This window comes from Caenorhabditis briggsae, assembly GCF_000004555.2.
Source record: "Caenorhabditis briggsae complete genome, chrV, whole genome shotgun sequence".
NCBI classification, from domain to species: Eukaryota; Metazoa; Nematoda; class Chromadorea; order Rhabditida; family Rhabditidae; genus Caenorhabditis; species Caenorhabditis briggsae.
In genome coordinates this window covers 2,843,037-2,861,539 of record NC_013488.2, presented here as the reverse complement: position 1 = coordinate 2,861,539, position 18,503 = coordinate 2,843,037, and the positions used below count along the sequence as shown (strand labels likewise).

The 18,503-nt window shown below is 36.5% G+C and overlaps 3 protein-coding genes and 1 non-coding gene across 4 annotated transcripts in view; 2 read left to right on the top strand and 2 right to left on the bottom strand.

Moving 5' to 3' along the window:
• Positions 1-3,486: 3,486 nt before the first annotated feature.
• CBG28648 lies at positions 3,487-3,559 on the bottom strand. The gene has a single exon. It is a non-coding gene (tRNA).
• Positions 3,560-8,165: 4,606 nt separating this feature from the next.
• CBG22415 lies at positions 8,166-9,139 on the bottom strand (the record flags this gene model as incomplete). Its single annotated transcript, XM_002635635.1, has 2 exons — positions 8,166-8,876; positions 8,930-9,139. 2 exons carry the CDS (start codon positions 9,137-9,139, stop codon positions 8,166-8,168), a joined length of 921 nt encoding a protein of 306 aa, XP_002635681.1.
• Positions 9,140-11,003: 1,864 nt separating this feature from the next.
• On the top strand, positions 11,004-14,721 carry CBG22413 (the record flags this gene model as incomplete). Its single annotated transcript, XM_045236740.1, has 7 exons — positions 11,004-11,064; positions 11,118-11,457; positions 11,505-11,646; positions 12,967-13,569; positions 13,622-13,890; positions 14,049-14,365; positions 14,648-14,721. The coding sequence occupies 7 exons, from the start codon at positions 11,004-11,006 to the stop codon at positions 14,719-14,721; spliced, it is 1,806 nt and encodes a 601-aa protein (XP_045097558.1).
• Positions 14,722-17,311: 2,590 nt separating this feature from the next.
• Positions 17,312-18,503, top strand: part of CBG22412 — a gene marked incomplete at both ends in the record, with an annotated part of 9,785 nt that continues 8,593 nt past the window's right edge. The window contains 4 exons of the mRNA XM_045236739.1: positions 17,312-17,372; positions 17,419-17,538; positions 17,600-17,774; positions 17,819-17,960. Coding sequence (XP_045097557.1) covers positions 17,312-17,372; positions 17,419-17,538; positions 17,600-17,774; positions 17,819-17,960 — 498 coding nt within the window. The remainder of the gene's footprint in view (positions 17,373-17,418; positions 17,539-17,599; positions 17,775-17,818; positions 17,961-18,503) is intronic.

Sequence of the window (18,503 nt, the reverse complement as noted above, 5' to 3'; positions counted from 1 at the left end):
CTGATTTTCACCAAAAACCAAAAAATTAGTATTGGTTGCCGTGATTCTATCCCAAACTTTGAAATTTTTACGGAAAGGCAATTTGAAGATAAAATACGTTCAGGAGATTCGTTGTCATCTTTTGGTAACAATTGTCCCTGATCCCGACGGTTCGGAAGAGTTTCATCAGGGAAACTCATTACGTTATCCTAGATCTCGTCTAACACCCGCCGCAGGTGGAGGTGTGAAAATAGTTTTTTACATTTTTCGCGTCTGCAGGCCCCGGATGTATAAGAAAGGAACAGTTTGCGGTAGATACGGTAACTGCAAGTGTTTAAATCCTATTTTCCGATTTTTTGAACCCTGGATCATGCAATACCAAGGCTAAAACCCATTTTTTTGCTCAATTTAACGTTTGAGATCCCCCGAGTCTGGTGAATGTTCAAAGTTAATGGTGGTCTTAATTTTTGTTTTAGTAGGTTCCTCTGATCCTTTTGGATATTTTCAAAAACATTTCGGACACTTGATGAAGAAACTCCAAGTCTTCTAGCCACATCAACGCGTGCACCCCATCTCGAGAAAAGTCGCGATCATGGGTTGATGTGGAGAAGTCTTCATAATTCTGAACAAAAAACAAAATGATACCAAATGATATAAATCACTGCTTATAGAGGGTCCCTACTTTCTATTAGTTTCGAAAGTTTTCAAAATTATTCTTTGGCGCCGGGCCAAGGAGCTCTCAAAAAAACGTCCTATCATTATCGGCCACCCTGTATAAAATATTGAGCCAACTTTGAGCAATCTTTTTGTTAGGGGAGGTTACCGTAAGCTTTCTAATAGAATAACCCCTATCTTTCAACTTTGAGCCTATTTATCTCGGCTCCTTTGAATGATATCAAAAATTTTTCAACTAATAAATTGTTTACCATATTATCAGTTGACACTTTTTTGATATATCTTATAGAAACCGAGATAATTGAGCTCAGAGTTACAATAATTCAAAAGCTTCCTAAATTTTCTAAAAATGTTCCCACCATAAAAAGCGAAAGTGGAACGAATTCTTGCCTTCTTTGTGTGTTGGATTCAAAGAGAATGGTGATGCTGTCAAAACGATTATCTCGCCAGAAACGGAATGACAACCTCAACCTCCTCCTCTTCTTTTGCAACACACACGCATATCACAATACATGGGAAGGAATAGAAGGAGAAACGAAAGAGTATATAGGAATGGATGGGTTTGATTGGGCGGGTATTTTGGGTACACTGTTTAAAAAATACCTCTTAATTTGATAAGGATTAGGTTTAAGACATTGATGTGATAAGAGGAATTGAGACTTCCAGAAGATTGGTCGATTTTCAAACAGCTTTTTCATTCGGAAGATATCAAAAAGTTGTCAACTGATAAAATATTTTTGATGTTATGATAAACATTTTATCAGTTAATCACTTTTTAGTATATTTTGCAGGAAGTGAGATATATGGGCTCAAAGTTGATGGTTTCGTGAGCATGCTAATATAGTGTGGTACGGTATGGGGCTCTTCTATTACAAGTGTTATGGAACAAAAAACATCTTTAGAGGAGATGGTTTCAGAAGTTGAAAATTTGTGTGTTTAAAGGATGAAAATATCCCGAAAAACAGTCAGAATGACCAAACATTGGGGAGGAAACTTTTTTTCTTGAAATTTCAAAAAAAGGCGAGAGATGGTAATTTTCACAATTCCAAAAAAATAGGCACGCCTTCAGAAATGGATGATGAAATTTCGAAAGTTGAGCAATATTGAGAAAATTACAAAAATATCAATTAAATATGATTTTTCTCATTCTTGAACCTTCTAAAAATTTGATATTACCGTATATGCTCTGCTAGAAGCCCAACCTATACACGCACTTTGAGCTCAATTATCTCGGTTCCTATGCAAGATATCAAAAACTGATCAATTGATAAATTACTTATCATAATATCAGCAATATTTTATCAATTGACAAAATTTGGAAATCTCTCATAGGAACCAAGATAATTGAGCTCAAAGCGCTCGTAGTCAGTGGGCTTCTATTGCAACAAGTACCGTAACACTTTTTGAGTTCCCGCCAAAATTGAAAATGGGGATTTTCTCATTTTGGACAACTTTCCAGCCGTTCCAGGAGTTTATGCTTTAGCAATTATATTAACATCATTTGAAGACAATTTTCGAAAAAATGCAAAATGGGAATCCAAAGTTCTTTGAAAAAAAAAATATGAGAAAAAACAAGTTCTCCTCCAGACAGCTTAATCCTGGCTCCGGGAAAAAGAAGTGTTGAAAAAAGTGAGAAGATGCTGGAAAAACAAAATGTGTGGAAAAACGGAAAAAGGCTATAAAAACGCGTCGTGCTAATGAAAACCGGAAATGGGAGAAAAAAGACAAGGCATCTCTTTTTTTGCACAATTTTACGTTTTGCTGCGCGTAGTTTTATGGGGCGATGAGAAAAATAAATTGCAGGAAAATTTTATAAAAATGTCATGAAATGTTGAAAATTGAAGAAAATTGGTCCCCTTCGAAAATCAGGAACCTACGGTAGATGCACTAATCAAAACCCACCCTACACTTGCACTTTGAGCTCAGATATCTCGGTTCCTGTGAGAGATATCAAAAAATGTTCAACTGATATATTATTTGTCATAATATCAGCAATATTTTATTAGTTGACAAATTTTTGATATCTCTCACAGGAAACGAGATAATTGAGCTCTATTAATGCTATCCTAAAAATGAACCTGTTTCAACAAGACGACAAGTTGGATGATGAACGACTTGCGAAACTGATGTATAGCTGATTAATGCTGAGCAATCCCTCCCCCACCGCAAAAACATGTCAGTTGTTGGCAATGTTTTCCGGAAGAAGTTACTAACGAGACAGGAGGAAAAAGGGGGTTATTGCCAGATGACAGGAATGATTGGAGTATGCGCGAAATAATAAAGAAGAGGAGGATAGTGACAGATGTTGGAGAAGAGAGGGTGAAGTGGAAACTTCATAACAATCAAAAACCCAATCGTCAAGTGTTTTGGAAGGCGATGGGACAGCAGGAATGTATGAATGTGGGAGGATGAACACCCGGTGATGGGAATTCTGAATACTTCAATGGAGGCTCAGAGTTTCAGAATTTCAGAATTTCAGAATTTTAGAATCTCAGAGTTTCAGAGTTTCAGAATCTCAGAATCTTAGAATCTCAGAATCTCAGAATCTCAGAATCTCAGAATTTCAGAATCTCAGAATCTCAGAATCTCAGAATCTCAGAATCTCAGAACAGAATCTCAGAATTTCAGAGTTTCAGAGTTTGAGAGCTACGGAATTCTTAGAATCTCAGAACTTCGTGATTTTTCAGATTTTTAAAATTCCTAGATTTTCAGAACTTCCGAACTTCAGAATTTCTGTTTCTCGGAAGTCTGCAGAATCTTGAAAAACTTTAAAAAACTCCTTAAAATCACCAAAATCACCCCACCAGATTCTAAACAAAACCAAAAAAGAATTGCTCCCGGTGAGGCTCGAACTCACGACCTTCAGATTATGAGACTGACGCGCTGCCTACTGCGCTACGGAAGCAGGCGAGGTAGAGAGGTGGGCAGTGCGTATACATTTCTAGAGGTAAGGGCGAGGCGAGAAGAAAGGAAGAGAGAGAGAGAAGTGAGGCATGTGTTGTAATCAGCGAGTCGTTCGTCAAGTGTTTTGTCCCCGGTTTGTATCCCATTTTCCTCCCCCATCTTTTCCACCAAATGCACTTGTAATACGCATGTGTTCCCTTCTTTGCCCGTTATTAGCGTTGCTTAACACAATTTCGACTAACGAGGGGTACTAGGGGGTGCATCATTCGCAATCAAGCACTTTTGGGGCAACACAAGCGTTCGGAATTGATATATTTTGGGGGAAGGGAATTTGTGAAGCATAACATTTACTTTCTAAGCTTATACTATATGGAATTTACTTTAAAATGTTACATAAAGCCAATTGGAGACAAAGATGTGCAGGTTGAAAGATGTACTTAAAAAAATAGCGCATATCTCACGAACCAATTAAGTTATCAAAATATAATCAATTACAAAAATATTTTTCATAAAATTTCACACATTTTATTAGTTGACTCCATTTTCAGCTTTTGGACCACCATTGAGATAATGTCATTTGAACCTTAATAGCGCTAGAAAAATGGTAGTTCTGAAATGCGCTCATATCTCAAGAACCCATGCAAATAGCAAAAAGTTGATAATTACAAAAATGTTAAAAACAAAATTTTACACAATTTACTAGTGAATCATTTTTTGGAAAATCTACTAGAAACCGAGATACAGTAGTTCAAAGATTGTCGTCGGCAAAAAAGTATGTAATACATATTCCTCCAGAAATCTCCAGATAAAAATCTGTTCTTTTCTCGATATGCAATTAAGCGGAAACATATTCCGAATACATATATAGGAACATATGAGACAAAAATGTAGAACGAAAAGGTTGTTAGGAAAAATAGTGCAGGAAAATAAGAGGGCGCAGAAAATCAGACTTTCGAGCTACGTCTCTGTGCCAAGCTATAATTGATGAAGCTAAATTATCTCGGTTCCTATAAGAGATATCAAAAATCTGTCAACTGATAAAGTATTGCTGATATTATGATAAGTCATTATTATGATAAGATATCAGTTGAAGTTTTTTCGATACCTTCTAGAGGAACCAAGCTAATTGAGCATAAGGTGTACGAATAGCATGGGCTTCTATTAGAGCGTATACGGTAAATTATTTCCGTTACTATAAAAGATATTAAGAATCTGTCAACTAATAAAATGCTTGTCATATTATCAGCAACATTTTATCAGTTGACACATTTTTGATATCTCTCACAGGAAACGAGATAATTGAGCTTAAAGGACAGATGTAGGGTGGCGCTTACTTTTCAGAACTGGAAAGTGTGTGAAAATGGCCACGATAAATTAGACTATCTGTGTTCAGACAAAAATCAAAAGGTTCCCAAAAAATCATTGTGTTCTTGCATATCCGTTCAAGTAGCTTTGTGCTGCGCGGTCAAGTACCAATAAGTCTTTGATCTATCGGGCGGTCTTGTAGGATGAGGAGACAAGTGCTTGTTGTTTGTCAAATGACGTAAGGATAGTATATAGTACATCTCATTGGACGGTTCAAAATTTAGGTACACGTATTCAAGAATAGCGTAAAACCTGTGAATTTTAACTTTGAGCCAATTTATCTCGGTTCTTTTGAAAGATATCGAATTGTGGTCAACTGAAAAATTGTTTATCACAATGCCACTTACATTTGGTCTGTTGACACATTTCTGATATCTCTTATAGGGGCCGAGATAAATGAGCTCAAAATTGACAGTGTGGGGGCCCTTCTATTACAGGTTTTTCGGTACCTCGAATTCTCTAAGAGAACACTACACTATTTTACTGTAAATGCTCTGATGAAAGCCAAACCTACAGATGCACTTTGAGCTCAATTATCTCGAATTCTATAAAAGATATCTAAATCTGCTAACTAACAAAGTAATGCTGATATTATGATGAACAGTTTATCAGTTGACAAAGTTTAGAAATCTTTCGAATCAACCAAGATAATTGAGCTTAAAGTGCAATAAAACTGTCAACACATACTTAATCAAATTGTCACTAGGTCATCGTTTTGCGGGAAAAAACCCCGAAAGTTAGTATAATAAAAGATTGATGAGGGTGGAAAGGAGAGCTTGTGCAATATCTATTGGGTCCATCTCCATCTCAAAAATCGGGAGAGAGAGAGCTGTCATAATCTTTGAGTTGAGAAGGAGGAGGAGCCAACTGACAACTTATGCCTTCTTCCTCTTATTCTTTTGCTCATCATCATCATCATCATCTTCGCGGCATTCGAGCAGCAATCTGATATATGTAAAGTTGGGAAGAGGGAAAGAAATGGGTGATTATGGAATTCGAATTTTTCCTGAAAATTATTATCTTAAAAGTGCTTGGAGTTACGGTCTGCATTTTAGCGTTATGGTGTACAGTAACTAGTGTTCATACAGTGCGTTTCAATATTATACGTCCACTCTTGTTTTTGGCCGTAACTTGAGAACCGGTTGAGATATCAATCTAATTTTATTAAAATTGAATTCAGAGCAACAAATTACATCTAGAAAACCATTTTTGAGAAAAAATATTGAAAACTACTCGAGATACAGAGAAAAATCTGAAAATGTGACATTTGCAACCGTTTCAAAATTATACGTCCACTCTCAGAATCAATGCTAAAATAGAGAATGAAAAATATTTCAATACTTTGTGGATGAACCTTTACCAGCAATGACATCGAAGAGACGATTTGGCATCGATTTGATAAGGTTTTGGATGTATTGGGTGCTCTTAGTCTTGAACTCCTGCTCCAGCAGACTCCACTCAGCAATCAGCGCATCCCGAAGCTCTCCAATACTAGCATACTTCTTTCCATGGCGGTAAAGACGACGAACCAGCTCGCCCCAAACATTTTCCATCGGATTCAGATCTGGAGAGCAAGCTGGCCATGGCAAGACATCGATGTTTTTCGATTGGAACCAGTCCAAAGTGGAGCGGCTGTCATGGATTGCAGCATTATCTTGCTGAAAAATGAACTGGCGGCGACTGAATCGACGACGAAACGGGATAAGGTGGTTCTGGAGAACGTCTTGGTAGTCTGTGGAGTTCATTCGACAAAGCGAGCTCCAAGTATCCAGCCGAAGCAAATGCTCCCCATACCATCAAACTGCTCCCCCGAAATTCCTTTTGGCAAAAACGGCTGGATCCTTCCGCAAGTCGTGCCAGTACGATTTGAATCCGTCGGGTCCATCAAGATTGAATTTTTTCTCGTCCGAAAAAATTACCTGTAAAAGATAAGATAATTTGGATAGATAATTTTAAATTTAATACCTTATCCCAGTTGGTTCCCATGTTTTTTCGAGCGAAGTCGAGACGGCGAGTTTTGTGATTGTCAGTGAGCTTCGGAGCAGGGCGCATGACTGCTCTTTTGATGTTTGGATCATCCTTAAGAGCCCTCCAGATTGTACACTTGCTCACTCCAAGATTCAGCTCTTTTTTGATATCATTACAAGACTTCATGGTGTTTGAAGCCACACGAACGATTGATCGTTTGGCTCTTGAATTGAGTTTCGGAGGACGTCCAGCCTTGTTGGGTTGATTGTTGCGGGTCCGGTTCGATACAAAACGATTAATGCAATCGTGGGAACGATTTAGATGTTTCGCGATAGCCCTGTTGGTCCAACCAGAGGTTTTGAACGCGTCGATGAAGGCTTTTTCAGCATCAGTGAGCAAATGGCCACGAGACATGTTGAAAAGTGGAGAAAAACAAGGAAAAGCATAATGAAAAAAGTTTCTCACATTGGCAGCAAAAAACAAAACTAAATTCAAGCTTTTCCGGCTCCGCCAAAGGTCAAGATCGACATACCTTTGAAGTGGACGTATAATTTTGAAACGGTTGCAAATGTCACATTTTCAGATTTTTCTCTGTATCTCGAGTAGTTTTCAATATTTTTTCTCAAAAATGGTTTTCTAGATGTAATTTGTTGCTCTGAATTCAATTTTAATAAAATTAGATTGATATCTCAACCGGTTCTCAAGTTACGGCCAAAAACAAGAGTGGACGTATAATATTGAAACGCACTGTATAAACGAAATTTCGAGAATTTTTTTCATGTCTGTCCAAAGTCCGCTTTGCCAAATTTGAGAGAACCCCTTCATTCTTTAAAATTCTTCAGATCTTTATCTCAATCATAATTTATAACAGGGGGTTTTATTTTTTTTTTCTTGTAACACAATGTAGGACATTCTGACATTCTGACATTCTGACATTCTGACATTCTGAAATTCTGAGATTCTGAAATTCTGAGATTTTGAAATTCTGAGATTCTGAGATTCTGAGATTCTGAGATTCTGAGATTCTGAGATTCTGAGATTCTGAGATTCTGAGATTCTGAGATTCTGAGATTCTGGAAATCTGGAAATCTGAAAATCTGAAATTCTGAGATTCTGAAATTCTGAGATTCTGAAATTCCGAGATTCTGAGATTCTGAGAGTCTGAGATTCTGAGATTCTGAAATTCTGAGATTCTGAAATTCCGAGATTCTGAGATTCTGAGATTCTGAGATTCTGAGATTCTGAGATTCTGAGATTTTGAGGTTCTCAGATTCTCAGATTCTGGGATTTCGAGATTCTGAGATTCTGAGATTCCGAGATTCTGAAATTCTGGGATTCTGAGATTCTGAAACACTGAGATTCTGATATTCTGAGATTCTGAGATTCTGAGATTCTGAGATTCTGAGATTCTGAGATTCTGAGATTCTGAGATTCTGGAAATCTGGAAATCTGAAAATCTGAAATTCTGAGATTCTGAAATTCTGAGATTCTGAGATTCTGAGATTCTGAGATTCTGAGATTCTGAGATTCTGAGATTCTGAGATTCTGAGATTCTGAGATTCTGAAATTCTGAGATTCTGAGATTCTGAGATTCTGAGATTCTGAGATTCTGAGATTCTGAGATTCTGAGATTCTGAGATTCTGAGATTCTGAGATTCTGAGATTCTGAGATTCTGAGATTCTGAGATTCTGAGATTCTGAGATTCTGAGATTCTGAGATTCTGAGATTCTGCGATTCTGAGATTCTGAGATTCTGAGATTCTGAGATTCTGATATTCTAATATTTTGAGATTGTGAGATTCTGATATTCTGAGATTCTGAGATTCTGACATTCTGAGATTCTGAGATTCTGGAAATCTGAGATTCTGAGATTCTGAGATTCTGAGATTCTGAGATTCTGAGATTCTGAGATTCTGAGATTCTGAGATTCTGAGATTCTGCGATTCTGAGATTCTGAGATTCTGAGATTCTGAGATTCTGATATTCTAATATTTTGAGATTGTGAGATTCTGATATTTTGAGATTATGAGATTCTGACATTCTGGAAATCTGGAAATCTGGAAATCTGAAATTCTGAGATTCTGAAATTCTGAGATTCTGAGATTCTGAGATTCTGCGATTCTGCGATTCTGAGATTCTGAGATTCTGCGATTCTGAGATTCTGAGATTCTGAGATTCTGAGATTCTGATATTCTAATATTTTGAGATTGTGAGATTCTGATATTTTGAGATTATGAGATTCTGACATTCTGGAAATCTGGAAATCTGGAAATCTGAAATTCTGAGATTCTGAGATTCTGAGATTCTGAGATTCTGAGATTCAGTAACTAAGAAACCGCGGCCCTTTTTCCGAGAACCACAAGTTTTGTGGAATTGGTCAAGTTGGTAGTCTTGAATACAAACCATCGCGTGTCATATGACTCATTTTTAGTACTATTTTTCTCGGAATTGTTCTCAACGTTTTTTGTTCTCCTGTTTTGTCAAAATATGCTAAATAGAGAAAAATCGTAACATACGAAACTAAGATCCAAACTTTTCAACCAGTAGAGACCAAGACAGGAAGTGGAGTGGTGGCCTAGAGAAGGTACCAAGAAATTTTTCCGGTTTCCTGTTTTCTATTCCCAGCTGCTTATATTCGATTTCAGACTTCTGAATTCCGAATTCTGATTTCCAACTTTTCATTTCCGAGTTCCTATTTCCATCTAAGGATTACCAACTTCCAACCCAGGTGGCCGAGTTCTTGCTTTTTTCTAGGCCACCTGACCTTCTCGCTTTCTAAGTTTCCTCTATTCTTTTTCAAACGATTTTTTAATGTATTCTGAATTTAACACGTTTTGATAAAAACGAACAGAGAGAAGAAATAGTGAGAGACGGAGACAGATAATAAAACCCGATGGCGGTGAGAGAAAAAAGAGGATCGTGTTTGTTTCGAGTGTTTTGTGTGTCTGTTTTCTTTTTCGAATCATTTGATAGGATTTTTTTTTTCCATTTGGTATTTTTTGTTCGAAATCGGAAATATTGAGTTCATATAAAAATATGTGTATCGAAATGTTGAAAAATGTCCAAAAACCCTTTTCTGTACACATTTTTATATATTTTTTAAAAAGATATGTGTTTTTTTTCGTTTCCGGCTTATTTTTTTTGTTCTTATCACTACCTAATCACTGTTTATTTTCTCAATCAGAACGCACATTTTTGATTCATTTGTCATAGTTCCGTTTTTTTAAAGAAAATGATATAACGCTTCTGAAATTTCAGACAACATTCTTTTGCCTTAAAATTTCATGATTTTTTTAAATTTTGAGTGAATTGGCATTTTGAAATGTTAATTTTGAGTTAATTTTGAAGTTTTAGGTCATGATAAGAAATGACAACCGGAATATGTTAAGTCAGGTTGTAGGTTTGAAATTTCAATATTTTGAAAATTTGAATTTATTGGGATTCTGAGAATTCTGAATTCTTGGGTTCTGAATTCTAAGATCCTGATATTTTGAAATTCTGCGATTCTAAGATTTTAAGATTCTAAGATTCTAAGATTCTAAGATTCTAAGATTCTGAAGTTCTGAAATTCTGAGATTCTGAGATTCTGCGATTCTGCGATTCTGCGATTCTGAGATTCTGAGATTCTGAAATTCGGAAATTCTGAGATTTTGAGATTCAAAAATTCTAAATAAAAATTCTAAATATTCTAAACTTCCAAAAAATTCATAAACTATAGAATATCTTGAAATTTTAGAATTTCAGAATTTCAGAATCCCAGAATCTCTGAATCACAGAACCTTAGAATAGTTCAGAATTCCAGTTTTCCGAGTTTCAGAACTTCAGCATTTTAGAAACCCACAATTTCAAATATTTAGAAAACTGATAATTTTTGTACTTTGAGATTCTGATATACAAAGTTCAAAATGTTCAAAATTTTGAAAATTTCTTTTTTTCTCTGTTTTACATTTCTTCGAAATTCTTCCACCCATTTTTTCTTTGACAAACTGTTTCACATGTGCAAATTACCCACTATAAAAATAAAACCCCCACCAACATCATTGTTTCCTCTTATCACCTTTTTATCGGTTTCCAAATTTTCAGACAAATTCCAAAATTTCAGAAAAAACGCAATGAAGGTCAGCGATGTGGAGGACATCGGGGGGGAGAGTGTTCTACAGAGAAGTTATTCTTGTAAGTTCCAAGCTGGCCTAAAAAATAATTCTAGGCCTATATATCATTTTCAGTGACCTCAAAAAGTTTGGAGAACAATTTCAATTTTTTGGAAAAATTCTGGCTAAAATTGAGGCCCTATTGTGGAATAGGAACTGTAATTGTGTTCCTACTCGCTTTTCATGGATTTTTAAGTAAGTCCGTCTGTCTGTCTAGATGTCCAGATGTCCTTTTTGCAGTCGCCGCCGGCATCCATAACTACCAAAAAGCGGCACCTCTCATCTACATAACCCTATTCCTTTGGCTAGTTTTTGTTTTGAACTTTCTGGTGACCACTGAAAAATTTCAAGTCATATACACCGATTTTTCTCAAAAAGTGACAGAGTTTGTGGAGCAAAAAAGATTCGTACCAGTGTAAGCTTTCTCGGAAACTCGGAAATTTCTAGAAGTTCGAATTTCAGAGGTCTCAAAATTGGATTCATTTTGGCGTTGCTGGCATTCACAATTGTGGATTCAATTCATGATATTTCTAGACTTTTCGGGTTTTTCGCATATATTTTTTATATTGCGTTCATGTTCGCTTTTTCGAATAATCGGATGAAGGTGAGCTTTTGCGTCCCGGCTGTTTCTTGGCTTTTGGGCCAGAACTCAAAACTCCAGCACAATCAAAATTAGCATCATTTTGTAGATCTTTGCAAGTGTTACATTTTAGTATTTGTTTCAAACAAAAATTCCAAGTTTGAGCTGAGTTATGCGGCAGGCCTGTGCGGCAACAAAATATTTTCGGCAATTCGGCAACTCGGCAATTTGCCGAATACTTTTCGGCAACGTTCGGCAATTTTCGGCAACAAAAGTTTTGCGTCTTTTTTTAGTAAAAAGGATACGTAACTCACCTGAAAATGCTTCTATCAGGCTCAGAACTACAGAAAATGTGTTTCATAAGTTCCTTTAAAAAGTAATTACAAAAATTGGCAACTCAAGACCATATTTTTTTGCAAACTATTTCTCTTTAGCAATAGAGGGTATTCCAAAAGTTGAAAATATTTTTTCCGATTGTGAGTTTTGAAAATAGTGCGCTCAACTTGTTAGGCAACTCACGACACACGTTCCCTAGAGTTTGAGACAGATTGGATAATTTTTTTTGATGAGTTGTGACTCATGATATCTATTTTTCTCCTATGCTCACAAATTTGAAGCCCATTTTTAGATCCGATGCAAGTATTTTTGATGATTATTGGGACACATTTCCTCTAAAATTCACTCTGAGGGATGATGGTATTCAAAATTTGATTTTTCGAACTTCGAAATCATTTTTTTGACTAATAAAATTGTGAAAATCTCTAAATTCAAAAAAATTTCAGTTGCCGAAATTGCCGAAATCGGCAACGGCAATTCGGCAACTTTTTCTTCGTTGCCGATTTCGGCAACGGCAAATCGGCAACAAAAATTCGGCAATTTCGGCAATCGGCAATTTGTTGCCGCACAGGCCTGTTATGCGGCTTGGCGCGTGGTCTACCCGTGTCGACGCTATCCGGGTTGACTTCGGCTCCCCCACGGCTTCTGGTCCAAAACCCAAAATTCGAATATATCGAACCGCTGTTTTACAGCTTCTAGCCCAATACACGAAATCCCAGCATAGTAAAATTTTATACCATTTTGTAGATCTTTTTAACTTATACATTTTACTTTTTATTTCAAACAATAATTCCACGAATGAACGGAGTTATGCTCCTTTGACGCAATTTAACTTTGGCCCAATTTTTCTCAATTCCTGTTGGAGATATCAAAACGCGACAATTCAACAAAATGTTTCTGATAATGTGATAAAAACTTTGTTAGTTGACAACTTTTTGATATCTCTTACAGGAATGGAAATAAATTAGGTCAAAGTAGACACTCAGACAGAAAGCAGACATTTTTCAGATCAACTGGTCCGTGGTCTCCAGCGCTCTAATTATGCACTACTGCTTGGCACTAATCATTCTTAAGTGGTCAACAGGCCAATGGTTTTTTCAACAAATCGCTAAATTGATAGTTGGATTTCTGGAATTCGCTCAAGTCGGAGCGAAATTCATGTTCGGCTTTATTGCTGGTCCTCCGAATATCTGTGATTTGGCGCCAGTTTTTATTTTCACCTCTCTTCAAACTTTGATCTACTTCTCTGCAGTTGTAGCACTACTTTTCTATTTTGGAATCATTCAAGTAGTCCTGAAAAAGAGCACATGGTTCATGAAAGTGCTCATAGGGACCACACCAGTGGAATCTGTAAATGCGTGGGCGTGCACGTTCCTGGGAATGACCGAGGCTCCGCTGATGATCGCTCCATACTTTGAAAAGTGCACGGATTCTGAAATCTTTGCGATTGTGACTAGTGGATTCGCATGTGTAGCTGGTACTGTATTCGCAGCTTACGTGGCTCTTGGAGCCTGCCCAATCTACTTGCTCACTGCGAGTTTGTTATCAGCTCCAATGTCATTGGCCTGCTCGAAAATTATGTTTCCAGAGGTGGAAGAAACAAGGATAAAGGTGAGTTGAACCTGCCATTTCGAAAAATATGAAAAATAAAGAAATTCTCCAGGAAGAAGACTTCCAACTAGATCACTCTCACAAAAAGGGATTTTTTGACACTTTATGCTCCGCGGGAGTTTCCATGGTGCCTACCGTATTCGCCATTGGAGCTACTCTAGTTGTCATTATGTCACTTTTAGCGCTTCTGGACACTGTTATGAATTATATTGGAGATTTGATTGGATACGAGGGATGGACATTTCAGATGTTGTTTGGTTATGCGTTCTTCCCATTGGCCTACATTATGGGAGTCACTGATGATGTTAATCAGACGTTGTTGTTAGTTTAATAGAGTTTTCCAAAAAACTAGAAGAGCTAGAAAATATTCGCCAACTGCAAAAATTATTCTTATAAAATTTCATAAATGATACTAGTTGATAACTTCTTCTTGCTTCATTAGTATCAAAGTTATGAGCTTGTGAACCCAAAATTTCCAGAGTGGCTCAACTAATGGGTACTAAAACCGCTGTCAACGAATTTGTGGCGTACAACAATTTAGGAAACCTTCAGAAAGATGAAAAGCTGCATGTAAGTCCAGAAGCTTTCAGATTCTTCCAGAATATCTACTTCCAGAAAAAATCCATTCTGATTGCCACGTATGCTTTATGTGGATTTTCCAACTTTTCATCTATGGGGATGTCTATTGAATTTTTGGGAGGCCTGGCGCCTAGTAAACGGTCCACCGTATCGAATTTGGTGTTAAGGGCACTTTGTGCAGGATCAATTGCATGTTTTATGAATGCTACTGTTGCAGGTGAGAGATAAGTGAGTGAGGGGAGAGCGCAGAGAAGCTAGAGCGTCTGCTTGTCTGCGCTCTCTTAATGATACTCTTTGAGGGCCTGTATCTCGCTTAGTTATGGAGATATTGAAAAGTTATAAACAGATAAAGTGGGTAAAATGTTATACTCTACTGGTTAATTACAAATGATTTACATTTCTCTTATATACTTTTGAGTTCCAGTCGATTTCCTATTGGAAAACTTGAGATACATGTTTAGAGAAGGAGACAAGCAGAAATTTTCTTTTCAATTTTTAGGAATTCTGGTATCGTCTCCAGAGTCATGCAAAGCTGCTCAACGACCTGACTGCTTCAGAATTCCAAACTCGTAAAGTTGTTTTTTTTTTGGATTATCTGTACAAATTGTATATTTTTGTCTTTAGCTTTTAAAAACATTTTCCTCATAGCAGCTCTAAACTTCTGGAATTCAAAATTTTCCCATTCCGGTGCTTTTCCAACAATCCTTTTTTCTACATTTCCCCCCATTTTCAAATTCCTCTTCAATCATAAAACGGCTCTATTCGATTAGCGCCCCCTGTTCAAAACCCCTCTATCTTTTCTCGATTTTCATACCATCCCATAAAAATGGCTTCCTATTCTCTTCTTCTATTCCTGACCCTTCTCGGAGCCTCTACCCACGCATATATGGATTGGGAGACCGGGAATGTGGCGACGAAATTTTTGGATTTCATCAAGTCGATTATCTAGGAAAGAACAAATGTTCCTATTTGGTTCAAACAAGAGTTCAAGTTGGAGTACTGCAATAATAAGATTATCAATGGAGGTTGGTTTTTTGGGGGCCATGTATTTCGATGTACATGAGCTAGACTTAGACTTAATCCTTCGGCTTAAACTAGATCCTTAGAGTTGACTCTTAATCTTGAATCTTAGGCTTAGGCAAGATCCTTGCACTAAGACCTGGCCAGTAGACACAGACTTGTTGATGGTTTAGCTACAATTTTTAGGCTTAAGCTATAAGGTTAGCCTCAAATTTTGGCTTTTTTCAAGGGGGACTCCGACCAAAAATTTTTATTGTATGAAAAGGTGTTAAAAGTTATCTATTTTCCTAATATTATTGCAAAAAAATTTAAAAGAAATCTGAAATCCTCGAAAAACGCCGTTGAAAATGAAAAAAATTCAAAAAAGGTGCCGCCGAGGGAGGGGATTTGAATTCCCGCGCAGTGAGAAAACTAGGCTACGGCGCCTGAGAGCATTATTTTCAAGTGGCCGACAGTGTTTTTTAACGTTTTTTACCTGTTGGAGATAAAAGCGAGAAAAATCCGGAAAAATTGTCGGTAAGAAAGTCGCGCCGCTCGCGTGGCNTAGGTTTTCCCNTGGGAAACTTTTTTGTTTTTCCTCGGCGGCACATTTTTTTGAATTTTTTTCCTTTTCAACGGCGTTTTTTGGGAATTTCGGATTTTTTTTTCTAAACGACGCCTATTTCGAAGGAGAACGTCTTCATATGAAATTCTCATTGATCTTCCGTCTTCCTTCAGGTCGTGGATACGAAGATTCTCCAAAATATGAGGTCCAACTCCAGAGAAAAAGAAGAGCTTTAACTCTGATTGAAGCCAAAATCACTAATTGTAATGAGATTCCTAATTGATTATTTTTTCATAGTTGCCGGATGCCGGGCCGTCCGCGGGCCGGCTTGGTCTGGCATTTCGCAACTTTGATTTTTTGTAAGTTTGGAATAAATTTGTTGAGCATTTTCTGCTTTTTTTGGTTACTGTAGTTTTAAAAGTTTTCCGCTTTTTTGAGACTACCTTGAGAGGGAAATTTCGAATTTCCTGGGAATTATTAAAATACAAAAGAGATCCTGGATTTTCGAATTTTTAGAATTTCAAATTTTCAGAATCTCAGAATCTCAGAATCTCAGAATCTCGGAATCTCACAATCACAGAATCTCAGAATCTCAGAATCTCAGATTCTTAGAAATTCCAAACTTCTGAATCTCACGAAATTCAGAATTTCAGAATTTCAGATCTTCAGAATCTCAGAATCTCAGAATCTCAGAATCTCAGAATCTCAGAATCTCAGAATCTCAGAATCTCAGCATCTCAGATTCTTAGAAATTCCAAATTTCTGAATCTCACGAAATTCAGAGTTTCAGAATTTCAGATCTTCAGAATTTCAGAATCTCAGAATCTCAGAATCTCAGAATCTCAGAATCTCAGAATCTCAGAATCTCAGAATCTCAGAATCTCAGAATCTCAGAATCTCAGAATCTCAGAATCTCAGAATCTCAGCATCTCAGATTCTTAGAAATTCCAAATTTCTGAATCTCACGAAATTCAGAAATTCAGAATTTCAGAATTTCAGACCTTCAGAATTTCAGAATCTCAGAATCTCAGAATCTCAGAATCTCAGAATCTCAGAATCTCAGAATCTCAGAATCTCAGAATCTCAGAATCTCAGAATCTCAGAATCTCAGAATCTCAGAATCTCAGAATCTCAGAATCTCAGAATCTCAGAATCTCAGAATCTCAGAATCTCAGAATCTCAGAATCTCAGAATCTCAGAATCTCAGAATCTCAGAATCTCAGAATCTCAGAATCTCAGAATCTCAGAATCTCAGAATCTCAGAATCTCAGAATCTCAGAATCTCAGAATCTCAGAATCTCAGCATCTCAGATTCTTAGAAATTCCAAATTTCTGAATCTCACGAAATTCAGAATTTCAGAATTTCAGACCTTCAGAATTTCAGAATCTCAGAATCTCAGAATCTCAGAATCTCAGATTCTTAGAAATTCCAAATTTCTGAAGGTACTTTCAAGTCAATTTCACACCCAACACGTGTTACCTCTCCCTAAAAAAGACCTATAAAAATTTTTTATGACTTAAAATTCTTTGTGCTCTTTATGACGTGCTAAACATTTTTGTTGCATTTTCAGAAAAAAATTTCAATTTCAGACAAAAAAAATGAACGAAAATGAAGAAGAAGGCTCGAAAAATGGCGGAGTTTGGGATCAAACTTTGATGAGTGAGTTTATTTTTTTTTAATTTTGAAATTCATAACAATTTTTCAGTCACTAAAGGAACATTCGAAAATAATGCTAACATTTTTCAAAGGATTTTTCAAAAGATTTCTCCATTTTTTGGTTTAACTGCAATTTTGCCGTTTCTACTGGTCTATCATGGCTACTTAAGTAAGTCTATCTGGTTTTTCGAAGTGTCCAGATGTCCACATATTTTCAAAATAAGTTTCAGTTGCCGCTGGCATCCACAACTATCAAAAAGCGGCGCCACTTATCTATGTGACCCTGTTTTTTTGGGTCTGCTTCATTTTAAATTTTCTAGTTGGCACTGAAAATTTCAAACGGGTTTTTAAAGATTTAGCAACGAAATTGGACAATTTTGCAAAACGGAGAGCATTTGTGCCAATGTAAAAAATTTCAGAAATCAAAAAACAGTTTCCGAAGTTTCCAGAACTTTCAAACTTGCAATCGCTGGCGGATTATTGGCGTACACTATAATTGAAGCTATTCATCAGCCAACCAGGCTAATTGGATTTGGCGGATATGTGTTTTACCTTGCGTTTATGGTTGTGTTCTCGCATCGACCGAGGAAGGTTTGTTTAAAGGCGCATATCTCGAAAAATTGAATGATTAGCAAAAAATTATTAACTGCAAAATTAATCAGCGTAAAATTTCACACAGTTTGTTAGTTCACCATTCTTTTTTATCTCAAAAACTGAAGGAGATGTAATGCAAGTTAAAAAAAAATTGTAAAATAAAAAAATTTGAATAGTTTTTGAAATTTAGAAAAAAACTAGGTCTTGACCTAGAAAAAACTAGGTCATGACCTAGAAAAAAGTTTTCTTTAGAAAAATTAGGTCATGACCTAGAAAAATCAGGTCGTGAACTAGAATAAAAATTAGGTCGTGAACTAGAAAAATAAGGTCATGACCTAGAAAAAATTTGGTCATGACCTAGAAAAATCTAGCCCATGACCTAGACAAATCAGGTGATGACCAAGAAAAATTGGGTCATGACCGAGAAAAATCTAGCCCGTGACCTAAAAAAATTTGTCGGTTCTAGTCGCCACGTAAAAAAATTTAGGTCATGAAAAAAAATAGAAAAAATTAAAAAAAAATTAAAAAATTAAAAAAAAT